The sequence below is a fragment of the Protopterus annectens genome, chromosome 1.part0, assembly GCF_019279795.1.
Source record: "Protopterus annectens isolate FY-2018-M chromosome 1.part0, PAN1.0, whole genome shotgun sequence".
NCBI lineage: Eukaryota > Metazoa > Chordata > Ceratodontiformes > Protopteridae > Protopterus > Protopterus annectens.
In genome coordinates, this window is record NC_056725.1 from 1,747,570,877 (window position 1) to 1,747,583,998 (window position 13,122).

A 13,122-nucleotide genomic window follows, 5' to 3' on the forward strand; every position below is an offset into this window, starting at 1 on the left:
GCAAAAAATGTAAACACATTTTCAAAAAAAATCCATTTTAAGTCTCAAAAAATATGCAAAACTATATATACTTTCCAAAAAAGGAGGTATGTGCCTCCAACTAGAAGCACCTGCTCCAAATTGATAGCTGCACCCATAGGCATTAACTATTCCGAAGTTAGGTTAACCATGCTAATATGTATGTTAGAGCATGTGTTCCCACTTAGACTGTCCATGTCTCTTCCCCTTCTAGATGTGAAAAAAAACTTGCATGCATTCAGTAAACATTAACTTAGTCTCAAGAAAAAGTCCACTGACTGTAAATAGACTAATGTACTAAAGCTGCTCGGGAAGCAACTGTATGTATATAACTGCTGTGTTCACGCAGTTTCATGCTTCATTTATTTTGCTGAACTTTCTAATATTTCTTTAAAAATTAATTACATTGCACCTCACTGATTTCACTCAGAACCTGCTTTTTCACTGAACTGCTTGACGATATCCCTTTAAAAGTTGATTACATTGTACTATATACATTTCTGTCAGAACACGTCATTCAGTTCTGTCATTAATTCTGTGAAGTCTGCAGGCCACTCGTCTTCAACTAATAGCAGGTACTAATGAGAAAAAAGGGTACTAACTTTGTAAGTACAAGAAAGAGCTACAATTTTCAAGCTTTCTTCATTTTTCTCGTTTTTTTTCCCCTAGCCCTTCACTTAATATAGCTCAAACTAAGAACACTAACCTATACCTCCACTTTTATAGAATGGGAAAATTATTATCCTTTCGTTCTATGTATAGTGTAACATCAGCTGAATCTCCCCCAGCAGCTCAAGATTACAGCATTATATTAACTTTAATATGCTTCTTTTCACCTTTTCAAATCTTGTTACATTACAACTAAGAAAACTTATTTTCTTTCTTTAATAAAAGCTTATCCAGTAGTGACTAATAAGGCTTCCATCTCACATTTAAAATACAGCTGAATGCATACTATACAGGACTATCTTGCACTGCAACATGTCGTGTTACATCAGGAAATGTTTATATAAATAAGAAGCAAATATTATGTTTATAGTTACTGCTGTCCATTCAGTGTTCTCATAAGTATGAATAAGATAAAGTGTGGTTTATACTTTGTAGCTCTTCCACTGTTTTAACACAGTCTACAATCTTCCAGTCTTTTTCAGTCACTTCTTGAAGAATCACTGTTCATATGTCTAAACTATATAATGAGATTGATGTTTTACAGTTCTACTTATTTTGTAATTTCACATTATTGCTGATTTTCTTTCTGATCATCAAAGTCTTCTGACATCAGTCTCTGGTTAAATCCAATGTGCTCAGCAGTATTCTAGTCAGTTCCTGGGCCTTTTTTGTCACTCAAGCATTTTCCTTTAAAACAAGGGAAATGTTTCATTGTCATTTTCTCTTTATGGGCTTTCTTATTGTCAGAAGATTGAGACAGTCTCTCCATCTTTCTAGCGTACTTTTTAATGACTAAACCATTTCTTTTATTTCCTCAACAGTCTGTTCTGCATCCAAAAATGTATTTGATCTTCCAGGAAAAAAAAAATTCTGAAGACAGCTGGATGTAGCCACTTGAATTTTGCATCTGTCTGTCGACATCTCTTGATTGTCAGGATACACTTGCTTGTCTTATTCCTGGTGTACAGTGAATAATCATTTTCTGTTAACATTCATGTCCCCATTTTATAATACATTTCCCTCCTGCAACAACTGTTGGAATAAATATGTTTACTATAATTGATCTTGACTGTTTCTGATGGCCAGATGGCACATGACAAGCCCTTACCATGAACAAACCCTGCTGTGGAACACCAGTCCAGTTGCTTATTTGTACTTTCATAACATTAATGCAGTCTATTCCTTCTAGTTTCTTTGGTATAAAAGAAAATCTTAGATTTTCTCTGCATGTTCTGTCTTCTAACTCAACTGGTTTTTGAAATCATCTGCTCTTGAGAAGCACCATGTTCAGCCGTTTTTCCCTTCATTTTAGTCACTGATTTCTGCAGTTTTATTGCCTCATCTGAGTAGCTACTTAAAGCTTCTCCTGTTTGTCCAGACTTTTGACATTTTACTTTATATATTCCTCCAGTATTTCACTTATTTTAAAATGCCACTAAGTGTCAATCAGGATGCTTAAGGTGTTTATGGGACTTAGTCGTTGTAAAGAAATAGGTCACTTATTTCTTCATGCACATCAGTTTCGTGCTGTTTGTAATATCCACTGTTACTATCTTCAGTTCTTGGATTTCTACCTGCAGTTGTCCAACATTACTGGCCATACGTCTAGGTGTTTAATTTGCTTTTCTGTCCTAGCTTTAGCTGATTCCTTCCTATTCAGATGTCTGGACATTAGTAGTACAAGAGGGGTGTTGGCCAGTGCCATCTCCATATCTTTCTTGATACGGCTAGAGTGAGTTTATATGCTATACTGCGTGTTGTCTGCCTGCTTCCAGAAATTTTAGATAACCCTCTCCTGTTGGGGCATTTTTCTTCCTTTTGCTACATTTTATTCTCTAGTGTGTAAAAATCTGAGCTATTTCAGAAAAAAGCATAATTGCACTGAGTGTGGTAAACAAATTCATTACAAGGATTTTCTTAGCCATTGCCTTTTCTGTTCAGTCCCACATACCATGTTGGATAGCTACCCACATTGTACAAGACTTACCCTGAGGAAAATCCATCATAAAGCCAAATATTCTAGAAAAAAAATATTTACTGATCATGTTCTGCCATGTTGTCAGTCAGGGTCTCTGAAAATCTTTCACAGAAGCATTAGTACTCTGATAAATGTCTGAAGAAAAAGAAGTAGGAAACCAACAGCCCCAGCAATTCTGAGGGTTTGCTAACACCCAAGACCAGAGAGGCACTTCGTAGCCACTGCCCTCAGAGTTGTTTGGCCAAGGCCTTTGGCACAATCACTCCGTAGGCCACCATGTTGTTGTTTTTTAAGCATGCCCTGATAGACTGAAACCAGTGTGCCACCAGTCTGCTTGAAGGCCTGTCTGGGGGTTCTTTTAGACCATCTTTCTTCCTTTTCAGTAAAGGGGAGGGTAGTATTCATTTTTTTTGTTAGTCCTAAGAGATGTTCCTGCAAACTGGTTTGCGGTCCTTCCAGCCTGTCAACTTACAGAGGCCTCTAAGGTGGCCCCACTGAGAAACTGAGGTCTGAAATGTCATAGCTTAGACCAGCATACACTAGTTTGTCTGGGCCTAGACCAAATGGATCCTCATAGCAACTACTATCCAGATGTTGTCCAAAGACTTATTTCTTCTGGCTTAGGACTTCATGAGCTTTCTTAAAGACAACAGTCAGCGTGGAAATCCCAAACATGTCATTGGTTTCATCTTAGTAGAGGATAGATTTTGCCTTAGAAGAGAATTCATATACTGGGCGCACAACAGTAGAAAGGCTTCTGGCCTGATGACAAAATTCTCTTTTATCTGGAGGCTGATCTTGTTAGTGTAGACCAGATATTCCCCCACCGGTTTTTTTATCAGTCAGACTGGGAACACCCCATGTTTTGCTTCATCACAACAGCAGCTCTCATTTAGAGATGACCTTAATATGTAGGTGGGATTTGAAGAAGTACTCTGAGGCCCAACTGAGGTTTAAAACATTCATGGGTTTACCAGAGCCAAAACCAGTTGCTTCTTGTAGTCCTAAATGTCCTGGAAGAGACATACGTCAGTGCATAATTGGAAACCATCTCCCCTCCTGTTCCAAGAAATCCAACCAATTCTGTCAGGTAAGGGACTCCCACAAGAACCCTTTGGCTGATCCAGCATTGCTGTCCCTAGATTCCAGCAAGGAGCCAGCTATGGCTCTATCCAAGAACTCTGTTTTCAGTGCTAGAGTAGGATTTGCAAAATCTTTCTCAGCCTTTGACTGCCAGATACATGGACTTAATTTCCAGTAATCTTCTGTGGACAAGCTGAAGGCTAAAGCATAGTGGATCAGTGGTAAGGAGATGCTTGAGTTATGCTATGACCAATCACTCAAAAAAAGGGTGGCTACGATTTACTGAATGCATCTTGAAGTGCAGCAGCTACAGTATCATTGATTCAGTAACTTGCCTAGCTGAGGACACAATCCCTGCTAAGTCATTTGAAAACGGAGCTCTCTAACGCCCCTTTGACAATGGCCTCTTCTTTGGGCCACCTGCTGTGAAAATATTTAAAAGACTAGAGGAAAAGGGAAAGACCATGCAGCTGGTTTGGCAATTATTTTTTTTCATTCCCTGGTGCCAAGGTTACGCAGAAATTATCATTCAAAATCTTGGTCCCCTTCTTCCCCAACCAGGAGAATCGCAAACCTCTGAAGTGGAATAACACTGGGTATAGAGAAGAATGATAAGTCAAACAAAGTGCAAGGACAGGCCTGGGGTCCCTTAAGGCTATGTCTCCTGGAGGGAAATGTGTCAGTCAAGCTGCCCCACCCCAGAAATTCCCACCTGAACCCTGCGTACTCCTAATCCATAATCATCCCTCTCCTTCCTTAGAGATTGGGTGCCATCTGGGTCTATTGGTAGAGGAGTGGGAGAAGATAAACTGAGACCAGTGGATCCTCAATCTTCTGGGGCTGTTACAGATTGCATTTCCTAAGCAGACCAGAATTTGTAGCCATCTGTATTTATTCAAAAGGGAACAAACTTGTTTAGTCCCACCCTTGCTGCAGGACTTGCTAGGACAGAAAGCCATAGAATATGTGCAAGTAGGAGAGGAGATCACAGGGCTTTACTCAATGTTATTTATTTATTGTTTGCTTGCTTGCATCAACATGCATGGACCCATTCTAGACCTTTCAAGACTAAAGCATTCAATAGTCCCAGAATTCAAAGTGCTTACCCTAGAAAGCCTTCTGCCTCTGCTGTGGAAATGCAGAGGTGGATATCCTTTAGAGTCAAGGTGACCTTAAAAGCTTGTGGGAATAAACAAAGTCACAGAAGTTTTCTGATATTTGAAGCAGGGGGAGCCCACTATCAGTTTATCCCTTGGTCTTGTCTACTGTACCTGGAGTCTTTATAAAATGCATGTCCGCAGTGATAGCCTTTTGGAAGACCAAGCGAATAGGCATCGACCCCTTACCTAGATGACTGCCTGATCCAAATGGACCCCGAAGATGAGAGTCAGATGGCCCTGCAGTTTATCCTGTCGTTTTTCAAGCAGCAGAGTATCTCCCTCACCCAGCCCAATCATCATCTGACCCCTGTGAGAAAAGTAATTTAACTAGGGGCCTTGCTGGGCGCACAACAGTAGAAAGGCTTCTGGCCTGATGACAAAATTCTCTTTTATTTGATTCTTCCAAACTGTGTTGGAGAAGTTTGTTGCAGTAACAGAGTTCTTCAGAAATCTGAACTACATGTCATCTTGCATTCTGATGGTGTCTCTAGCAAGGCTGCATGTGTGGAAACTGCAATCGTACTTCAGAACCAGATGATGACAACACTCCCTGTCTCTGCAGGTCACCATCCCCCTGTTCCCCTTTGTCAAAAAAGAGATCTTGTGCATCTCTGTCTATAAGCACCTTTCAGGGTCACCAAGGGGACTCAGGACCCTCATGACAGACTCCTCAGACATCACTTGACTGATGTGGTGGGTCTGAGGATCCAGTGCATGTGGGATGACATTATGATAGAGAACTGCATGAATCTAAAGAAATGATGGCTGTGGTATGAGCACTAAAAGCATTCAAGCAAATTTGGACAGGGGATGCTCTGCACATCCTCAAAGACAACACACAGTGATGAAGCACATCAGCAAGTTGAGGGTCACCTATTGTTACATTATCAGAACTGACTCCCAGGGCAGTTTGTATCCCATCACAGGAAAATGTTTTAGTGGACAAGCTGAGCAGGTCAGAGTCAGACCCTCATGAGTGAATGACCAGCAAAATGTGGATGGGGTGTACTGGAAATATTGTTTTACTTTTCCTGAAAACAAGCATCTTAGGAAGTCTTGCTGCAGGCCAGCAGCTGGAAGGTTTTTAATTAATTTTAAACACATCCAGCAAGGTCTTCAGGACGTGAGAGGTCAGAGGTCAGAAAGTCTGTCTGTAGTTTTTCTGTAATGTAACATTTGTAATGGAAAACTTAACTTTTGAATTAGAACTTGCTCAAATGTAGCAGCTTGCCAGTAAAACCACAGTGCTTTAGAAGAAAACTAAAATGTTCTCACTTTCTTATTTAGGTACTTGCGTATTATCGCAGCCAGATTTTTAAGCCCGTGTAGTTCCTGTTGTTATCGCAAACTGACTGTATAGTGAAGTAAAAAGGGGTCTCTGACGTCCAAATCACTTTTTCTATCACCTTGCTTCTGAAACACTAACTAGAATAACAGCCAAAGTCCTCTTCCTTGGTAGCATCCTTTACCGCTGTAACTTCAGCCAAAATAACATGAGTATAGCAGAATAAAGAATGCCATATTCCTACATGTCTTTCACAAAGTGGCAAAACAGTACTTAACCCTTCATAGACCCCTTTTTACTGAAGCAGAAAGTCATTTCACAATCACATTTCTACTTACAGCAGGTTACAAATTTGGTGGCAATTTCATGTGAAATATGATGAGCAGACCTCATTACATTATGCCCGATTCGGTAGAGGAAAACGGCTCATTTCCGAGCCGCTTTACTTTCTCTGAATGTAGTAGCACACATAAAGACAATCTGAACTCTACCCTGCACACTCCAATGTCTGTGAATGACAAACCAGCATCGAAACCTGTAACTCCTTCAGTGAAACTCCTAAACTGCTAAGCTGTGAACACACACACACACACACACACACACACACACACACACACACACACACACACACACACACATGGAAATATAAGGCCAAGATCTTCCAGTGACAGTGGCAGACACACACACTTCAGGTCTTTTCTAAAAAGCCTCAAACAGAAACCCTAAGTCATTGCTTCCTGGTACTCTCAGTAAAGCAACAGCCTACAGTTCCACCGCAAAGCACAGCACAGGCAGAAAGCGGTAAAGAACGCTACCCGGTAAAATGAAATCTGCCATTATTCCTCTTCCTACATGTCATTCCCAAAGTGGCAAAACAGTACTTAAGAATTCACACACCCCTTTTACTTAAGCAAAAAGTCATTTCACGATCAGATTATCAGTTACAGGAGGTTACAAAATCTGGCTGCGATAATACGGAAGTACAATAATTTAATTGTAATGCCTTCAAGACATTAGTCATTAAATTATCAGTAGTAAAAATTTTACTTTCTAAATTCTACCCAAAGAGGTGAAACAAAGCTTGAATGTGAAAGGTATACTTCTGTGGAGTGACATTCTTATTCTTGTCTTTGCAGTCTACCAAGTCTTAGTAGCACTGAAATACAACTTACACAAAGCACTGGGTATCTAACAACAACTACACTGATCTCCTATAAATGTATATATATGTATGTATATGTGTGTGTGATGTCATTACATAATAGAAAACAAAGCCTTACTTTTTATGCCTAACCATTCACTGTTCTGGTACATGATTGTGGCATATTCTGAATCATGCTTTCTGCTGTCTTTATCTGCTTGTAAATATTTAATAAGTTTAGCTGGCTTCACTTCTGCTTAATCGTTCTCTGTACACAATGCTGTGTTCCAATAATTGAATGGCAGTAGGATGTAAAGACATTTTGGATGGGGTAGACTAGATGAATTGTAGTGAAGACCAGTGATGGCTTTGGTGTAAGACAAACTGTTTGAATAATCTGAAGTGGGTGCTTAGCTCTCAAGGGTGATAGTAAGTGCACAGAGTTATCAAAATGTTTTTTGTATGCCCTGCAATTTTAATATTCTGCATACGTCTGTAGTGTTAACCACTGTGCATCAACACAAGTTTGCTTACTCTTTTTTTTTTGTTCTGTTTTAGGTACACATGGGATGCCGTAGATACAGACAAAAATGTGCACTACAAACTCAGCATCTGCAGTAGCTTACCTGATGAAGAGTGTGGAGGAACAAGTGCCATTTGTGCATATAATACTACAAGCAAAAGCAGGCACTCCATAGGCGAGTATCTATGTTTAGTTGTGTACATGTCTTTAATTGTATACATGTTTTTTCACAACTGTTTAAGCAAGCTAACTTGGTCAGCTTGTGTGGCAGAGTACAGGTGAATTGGTTTGGCTTTATTTTCACACTCATGAACAGTAGTCTATATTGGCTACAGTATCTCTCAAGTTAATTTGTTTCCAGTGCAGTTGTTCTAGGCCTCTGTTTATCTCCCACGAAGCACGCATTTCTTTTCCTCAAAAAATTAAAGTATATACATATTGCTTGCTTTTCATTTACTTCTGGTGTACTCGTTTCTTATTTTTTTAAAAATGTAATATGGGACGCTATGTGGACTTATTTGCAGACTAAGAAAATAGTGATACTAGAGAAGGTTCCGTGAGGTCACAGCACTACCATATCTGGTGTGATATTGTTTTTTTAGCCCCTGCTTTAACTGCCGTGTGTGTTTTTTGGCAGAAATGTACTGGACAAATAGTTTTAGTGGTAGCCCCTGCTATGTGGCTTGTCCTTAAAAGGTATGTTGAATGTGAGCCTTGCATGTACAGCCTATGGTTTTGGTTCTTTGGCCCTTCCTCATGTAATTCCTAACTGCTGCTCTCCATGACTGCTTAATCAGAGAAAAATACTTGCATGGATCTTCACAAGGATTAAAAATTTTTCCTGCATATACCCATGATATTCCACTGTATTAATTTCTGTATGATAAATGCCGACAAGGATTAGAATAGCATATTTTGTCAATATGTAATATGTTTTAAGACCTTCACCCTTGTATATTACAAGCTCATGCATACTTTTACCATGATAGCTTCTCGGAGTTTGTACACTAATATGCTGTCTTTTTGTAATTTTCTTTCTGGAGCTCTTCTCCCAGGGCTGTAGACAAAAAGGGGCAACTGTGCTTAATCAGACCATTGAAATCAACAAATGTAAATAAATAAAATAGTTCAATAAAAGTTACAATGACTTTCTTAAAGAAATATTGAGCAGTAGGCCACATGAACTATTGCCCATGGTCAACAGATAAGATATCAAAACATCTTATTTAAATGACTAGAAAAGAGTAATGTTTTTAGTTGTGTGTGTGTGTGTGTGTGTGTGTGTGTGTGTGTGTGTGTGTGTGTGTGTGTGTGTGTGTGTGTGTGTGTGTGTGTGTGTGTGTGTGTGTAGTGCAGTAACCAAATTTCCTTTTTATTTACTCATGGGTTTTACAGCAAGGTAATGTTCTGAAACTTTGTATGAGGCACATTCTTGAGAAGAAATGCTGTTTAAGTTGCCTGATTTTTTGGTTCTGTGACTTTCAGGTGACTTTTCCTTAAGAAGCATCTCTTCATCTTTCATTGTTTTCAACACATCTGAGATCTGCACAAGTTCAGACCAACAGCAAAAAGTTCAAACCAGCATCAACTTCCTGTGTGGTAAAACTCTGGTAAGAATTTGCCTTTCTAGCTAAGTGTGTATGTGTAGTATGTTTTCCAACAGTCATTGTTTGCATTGTCATTTGTCATAAAGGAAATGTATTTATTTGAAGTATGCCTCTGTGTGTGTGTGTGTGTGTGTGTGTGTGTGTGTGTGTGTGTGTGTGTGTGTGTGTGTGTGTGTGTGTGTGTTTAACCTTTGCATTATTTTGAGATTATGTATTTGTATAGCATTAATTTACAGTGCTATAGAGCAGTGACAAGCTGTTCTTTATCTGTCTACTGAATACTTCAGTGAAGCCACTGGTTCAGTGAACATCTGTATGTTAAGGTTCAGCCTTGATGCAGTCGGTATAATTTTTGCCCATGTCTCTGACAGCAGAAAAGATATGGGTTTGTTCCTTCATAATTTTAAAATTTGCTGTCATGCATATACGTTAGTTTTCTGAAAATTATAATTTGTCTTGAGTGCTCTTTTCAACTGAATTGTCCAGGTTAATAAGTTTTTGAGTGTTGGAGAAGTCATCCCCCAGCTGCTGAATTTGTAATGTGCATGCATTGTCTCTCCTGGATATTATTCCACAGCTGATTGTAGATTCAGTTTGTCTGTGGTATAACTGGACATTCAGCCTATTCTTGCTGCTGAAGTGTTCTTTCTCTGTTGAATGTGTCCTGCAGGTAGCAGACACTTTAGTCAATCTTGCCCGCCCACCCGTGGGTTAGCCACACTTGTAAGTACTTCAGCTGTGATCTTGCATCTTTCCCATAGGACATCCAACACCTGTCTTTAAAACATTATGCCCCAAGCCTCTTTCCTATATTTTTCTTCAAGTCATAGTTCACCTCTGTACTCTTCACATTCCTTCCTTTTAAGAATTCTTACCTGTATGAAGCTTTTAAGCCTGATGTCTTCTTCTATAACAAGGCATGCATATCACCTGTATTTCTTACTAACAAAACTATTACACAGCTATCTTACCTATAGGCTGGAACTAGCATTTTCAGACATTCTGCCCACCAAACTAATAAATCCATTCACTTATTGCCTACCTTCAGAAAAACCCTAGCACTTGCCCACCATCTTAACTTTATAGTGATATTTCTGCCATCACTGACCATTTACAGTGGAGATTTACTATATAGTAAGCCTGACAACTAAAGGCAGTCAGTGTCACTACCTGTTGCACCACTGACTAAGCCAGAGTCAGTGGTGTAACAGGTAGCACATTTGCCTTTGGTGCAGAAGCTGTGAGTTCTATTCCCACACCAGGTAGATACATTTCTTACACTGCAGTGCAGCATAAGTCAGGTAATACACTCCTGGGTGTCATCCTTTCAGATAAGATGTTAAATTGAGGTCCCATCTGGTTAAGTTGGTGGTAGCTCAAATGTAAAAGATCCCAGATCAAAAATAAGGGGCGGTGCTGCGGTAGCGTTGTTGCCTCACAGTAAGACGTTGTTCTGTTCGATTCTCAGCTAAAGCGTCTTCTGTGTGGAGACATGCGTGAATGAGCGTACCTTCGTTGAAGGTTGTGTGTCGGGGCTGGCAATTCAGTACGTAAAAATCTGCTGCCAATCATTAGCGGACCGGAGTTCCGCTGTGGCGACCCCTAACTGGGAAAAGCCGAAAGATACAACAATATTTCAGTACTAATTACTTAAGAAAAGCAACATTTTCTTCTGTTTCTGATTAAACCAACACATAGATAAATTCAAAAAATGAAAAAAAAAACAAAACAAATATCACTGAATTTGTACTGTGCATGCATTGTCTCTCCTGGATATTATTCCACAGCTGATTGTAGATTCAGTTTGTCTGTGGTATAACTGGATCAAATAAACATCAAAACATTACTCTTGTCACTTCATCCTTCCCAACCGTTTGCCATAACCAAAAATGTTATTATTTTACTAATATCCATTTTATCCTAGAACAACTTATACAGTGTAATTTATTTTTGCATTCCATATCTGATATGTTATTGCTATTCATATACTGTCTTTCCCATTTTCCTCCGTACCAATCGCTTGTCTGTGCAGTCCATATAAAATATTTTCCATTCTTATTTTTCGAGGTAGTCCCAATTATTTAGATTTTTCCCCTTCCCATACTTAACCATTTCACATTCCAGTAAAGCCTGTCCCATAGTTTCCATTTTTCCACATGTAAAACACTTTCTATATTTTACAGTATATTCTGTAGTATATATTGCATTTCTTCATTCACTGGCAATTTTCTAATCGTTACCCTCCATATAAAATCTTCTCCATCTTATGTTTTAAATCTTTCCTCTGTTTTATAATAGCCTCTTTTATTTCTTCACTTATGCCTTTCCAAGGAAAGATATAAAACGTTTTCTTCATAATTTTTTCATACCATATTTTTTATTCTTAATTTTATCAATATTGATCTTCCAAATATTTTTTCCATTCTTTCCCTTGTCCTTCCAGTTTTCCTTTTCCTTTCTTATTTTTAGTTTCTTGCCAGTGCTCCATATGTTATATTTCTAATGATCTACTAACTGTCTTTTCTCCTTCACTCAGAATCCTGTATAAATATAAAGATGCTAAAAATGGATTTTTAACTTCAACCCTGTCATCCTCTTTGTTATTTATAACTAGGTTCAAACTCAATCCCCACAAAAAAGATAGCTTTATATATTTTTTTAATACTTTCAGGACAAGCCGTACCTGAACCTAAGTAACTTAATTTTCCTAAAATATATCCATTAATTAAATATACCTTTTTTTTAAAGCTCAAATTTAAAGTTCTCCACAACTTGGATCTTTTGTATTTTTATAACTTCCACAAGTTATTCCCCAAATCTTTATCTTGTGCTGTTTTTTAAACTACTTCTCCAAAACCTTTACTTTTATCTTAATGTATCCTTAAACCTACATAATGATGGTATCTTTCTCCCTTTTTACTACCTCAATCAACTACACACCATAAAAGCCACTTCATTGCTATCTACAATTGCTGTGGGAATTTTCCTTCATAATCATGTATAGCTTCTTGTATGTCCATGCATATTATATTTATAATTCCATTCCTACATAAAGCAGATAAGACTACTCAGAGTCCATCTTTTCTCTCTTACCCAGCTGTTAGCCATAATACTGATCATACCTTTTTCATATGTTATCTTTAATAATTTTGATTGCTTCCTTCTGTAATCCACCTTTTTCTTTTACTGTTTTGTAAAACTACTACTACTGTTTTCTTCTACTTCTGTTTCTTCCTCTGTTCTTGTTTTCTGTGTTCATCTTCCTGCTTTCCCCTTGCATTGTTTAATTGCAATCCATCCAAAGATGCTCTACCTCCTTATATTTGTAATATTCCTATTTTGCAGTTGTTACTATCATGTCCTCTTTCCCCACAATGCATCTCCTTTTATCACATTATCCTATCAAATGCCCCCCCCCAAAAAAAAAAAACAATATGTTTTTGGTTGTCTCCAGTATTTCACAAAGCCTTTCATACCATCAATGTTAATTACTTTTGGGATATGTTGCATTTTTCCTGCTGCCTATATCAAAATTACTGTACGGTCCCACCCACCTGCCCATAACCCTCTATTATCAACTTTGACTGCATTTATTATACTGTGACATAGCCCTTCTGAATATTTTTTCAGGTCACATTCTCAGTGTCGATACTAAACT

At 38.4% G+C, this 13,122-nt stretch overlaps 1 protein-coding gene across 1 annotated transcript in view; it reads left to right on the plus strand.

The window, feature by feature from the left end:
* IGF2R (insulin like growth factor 2 receptor) overlaps window positions 1-13,122 on the plus strand; it is a 2,372,344-nt gene that overhangs the window by 206,535 nt on the left and 2,152,687 nt on the right. Inside the window, exons 2-3 of the mRNA XM_044074918.1 lie at window positions 7,893-8,032; window positions 9,343-9,467. Coding sequence (XP_043930853.1) covers window positions 7,893-8,032; window positions 9,343-9,467 — 265 coding nt within the window. The remainder of the gene's footprint in view (window positions 1-7,892; window positions 8,033-9,342; window positions 9,468-13,122) is intronic.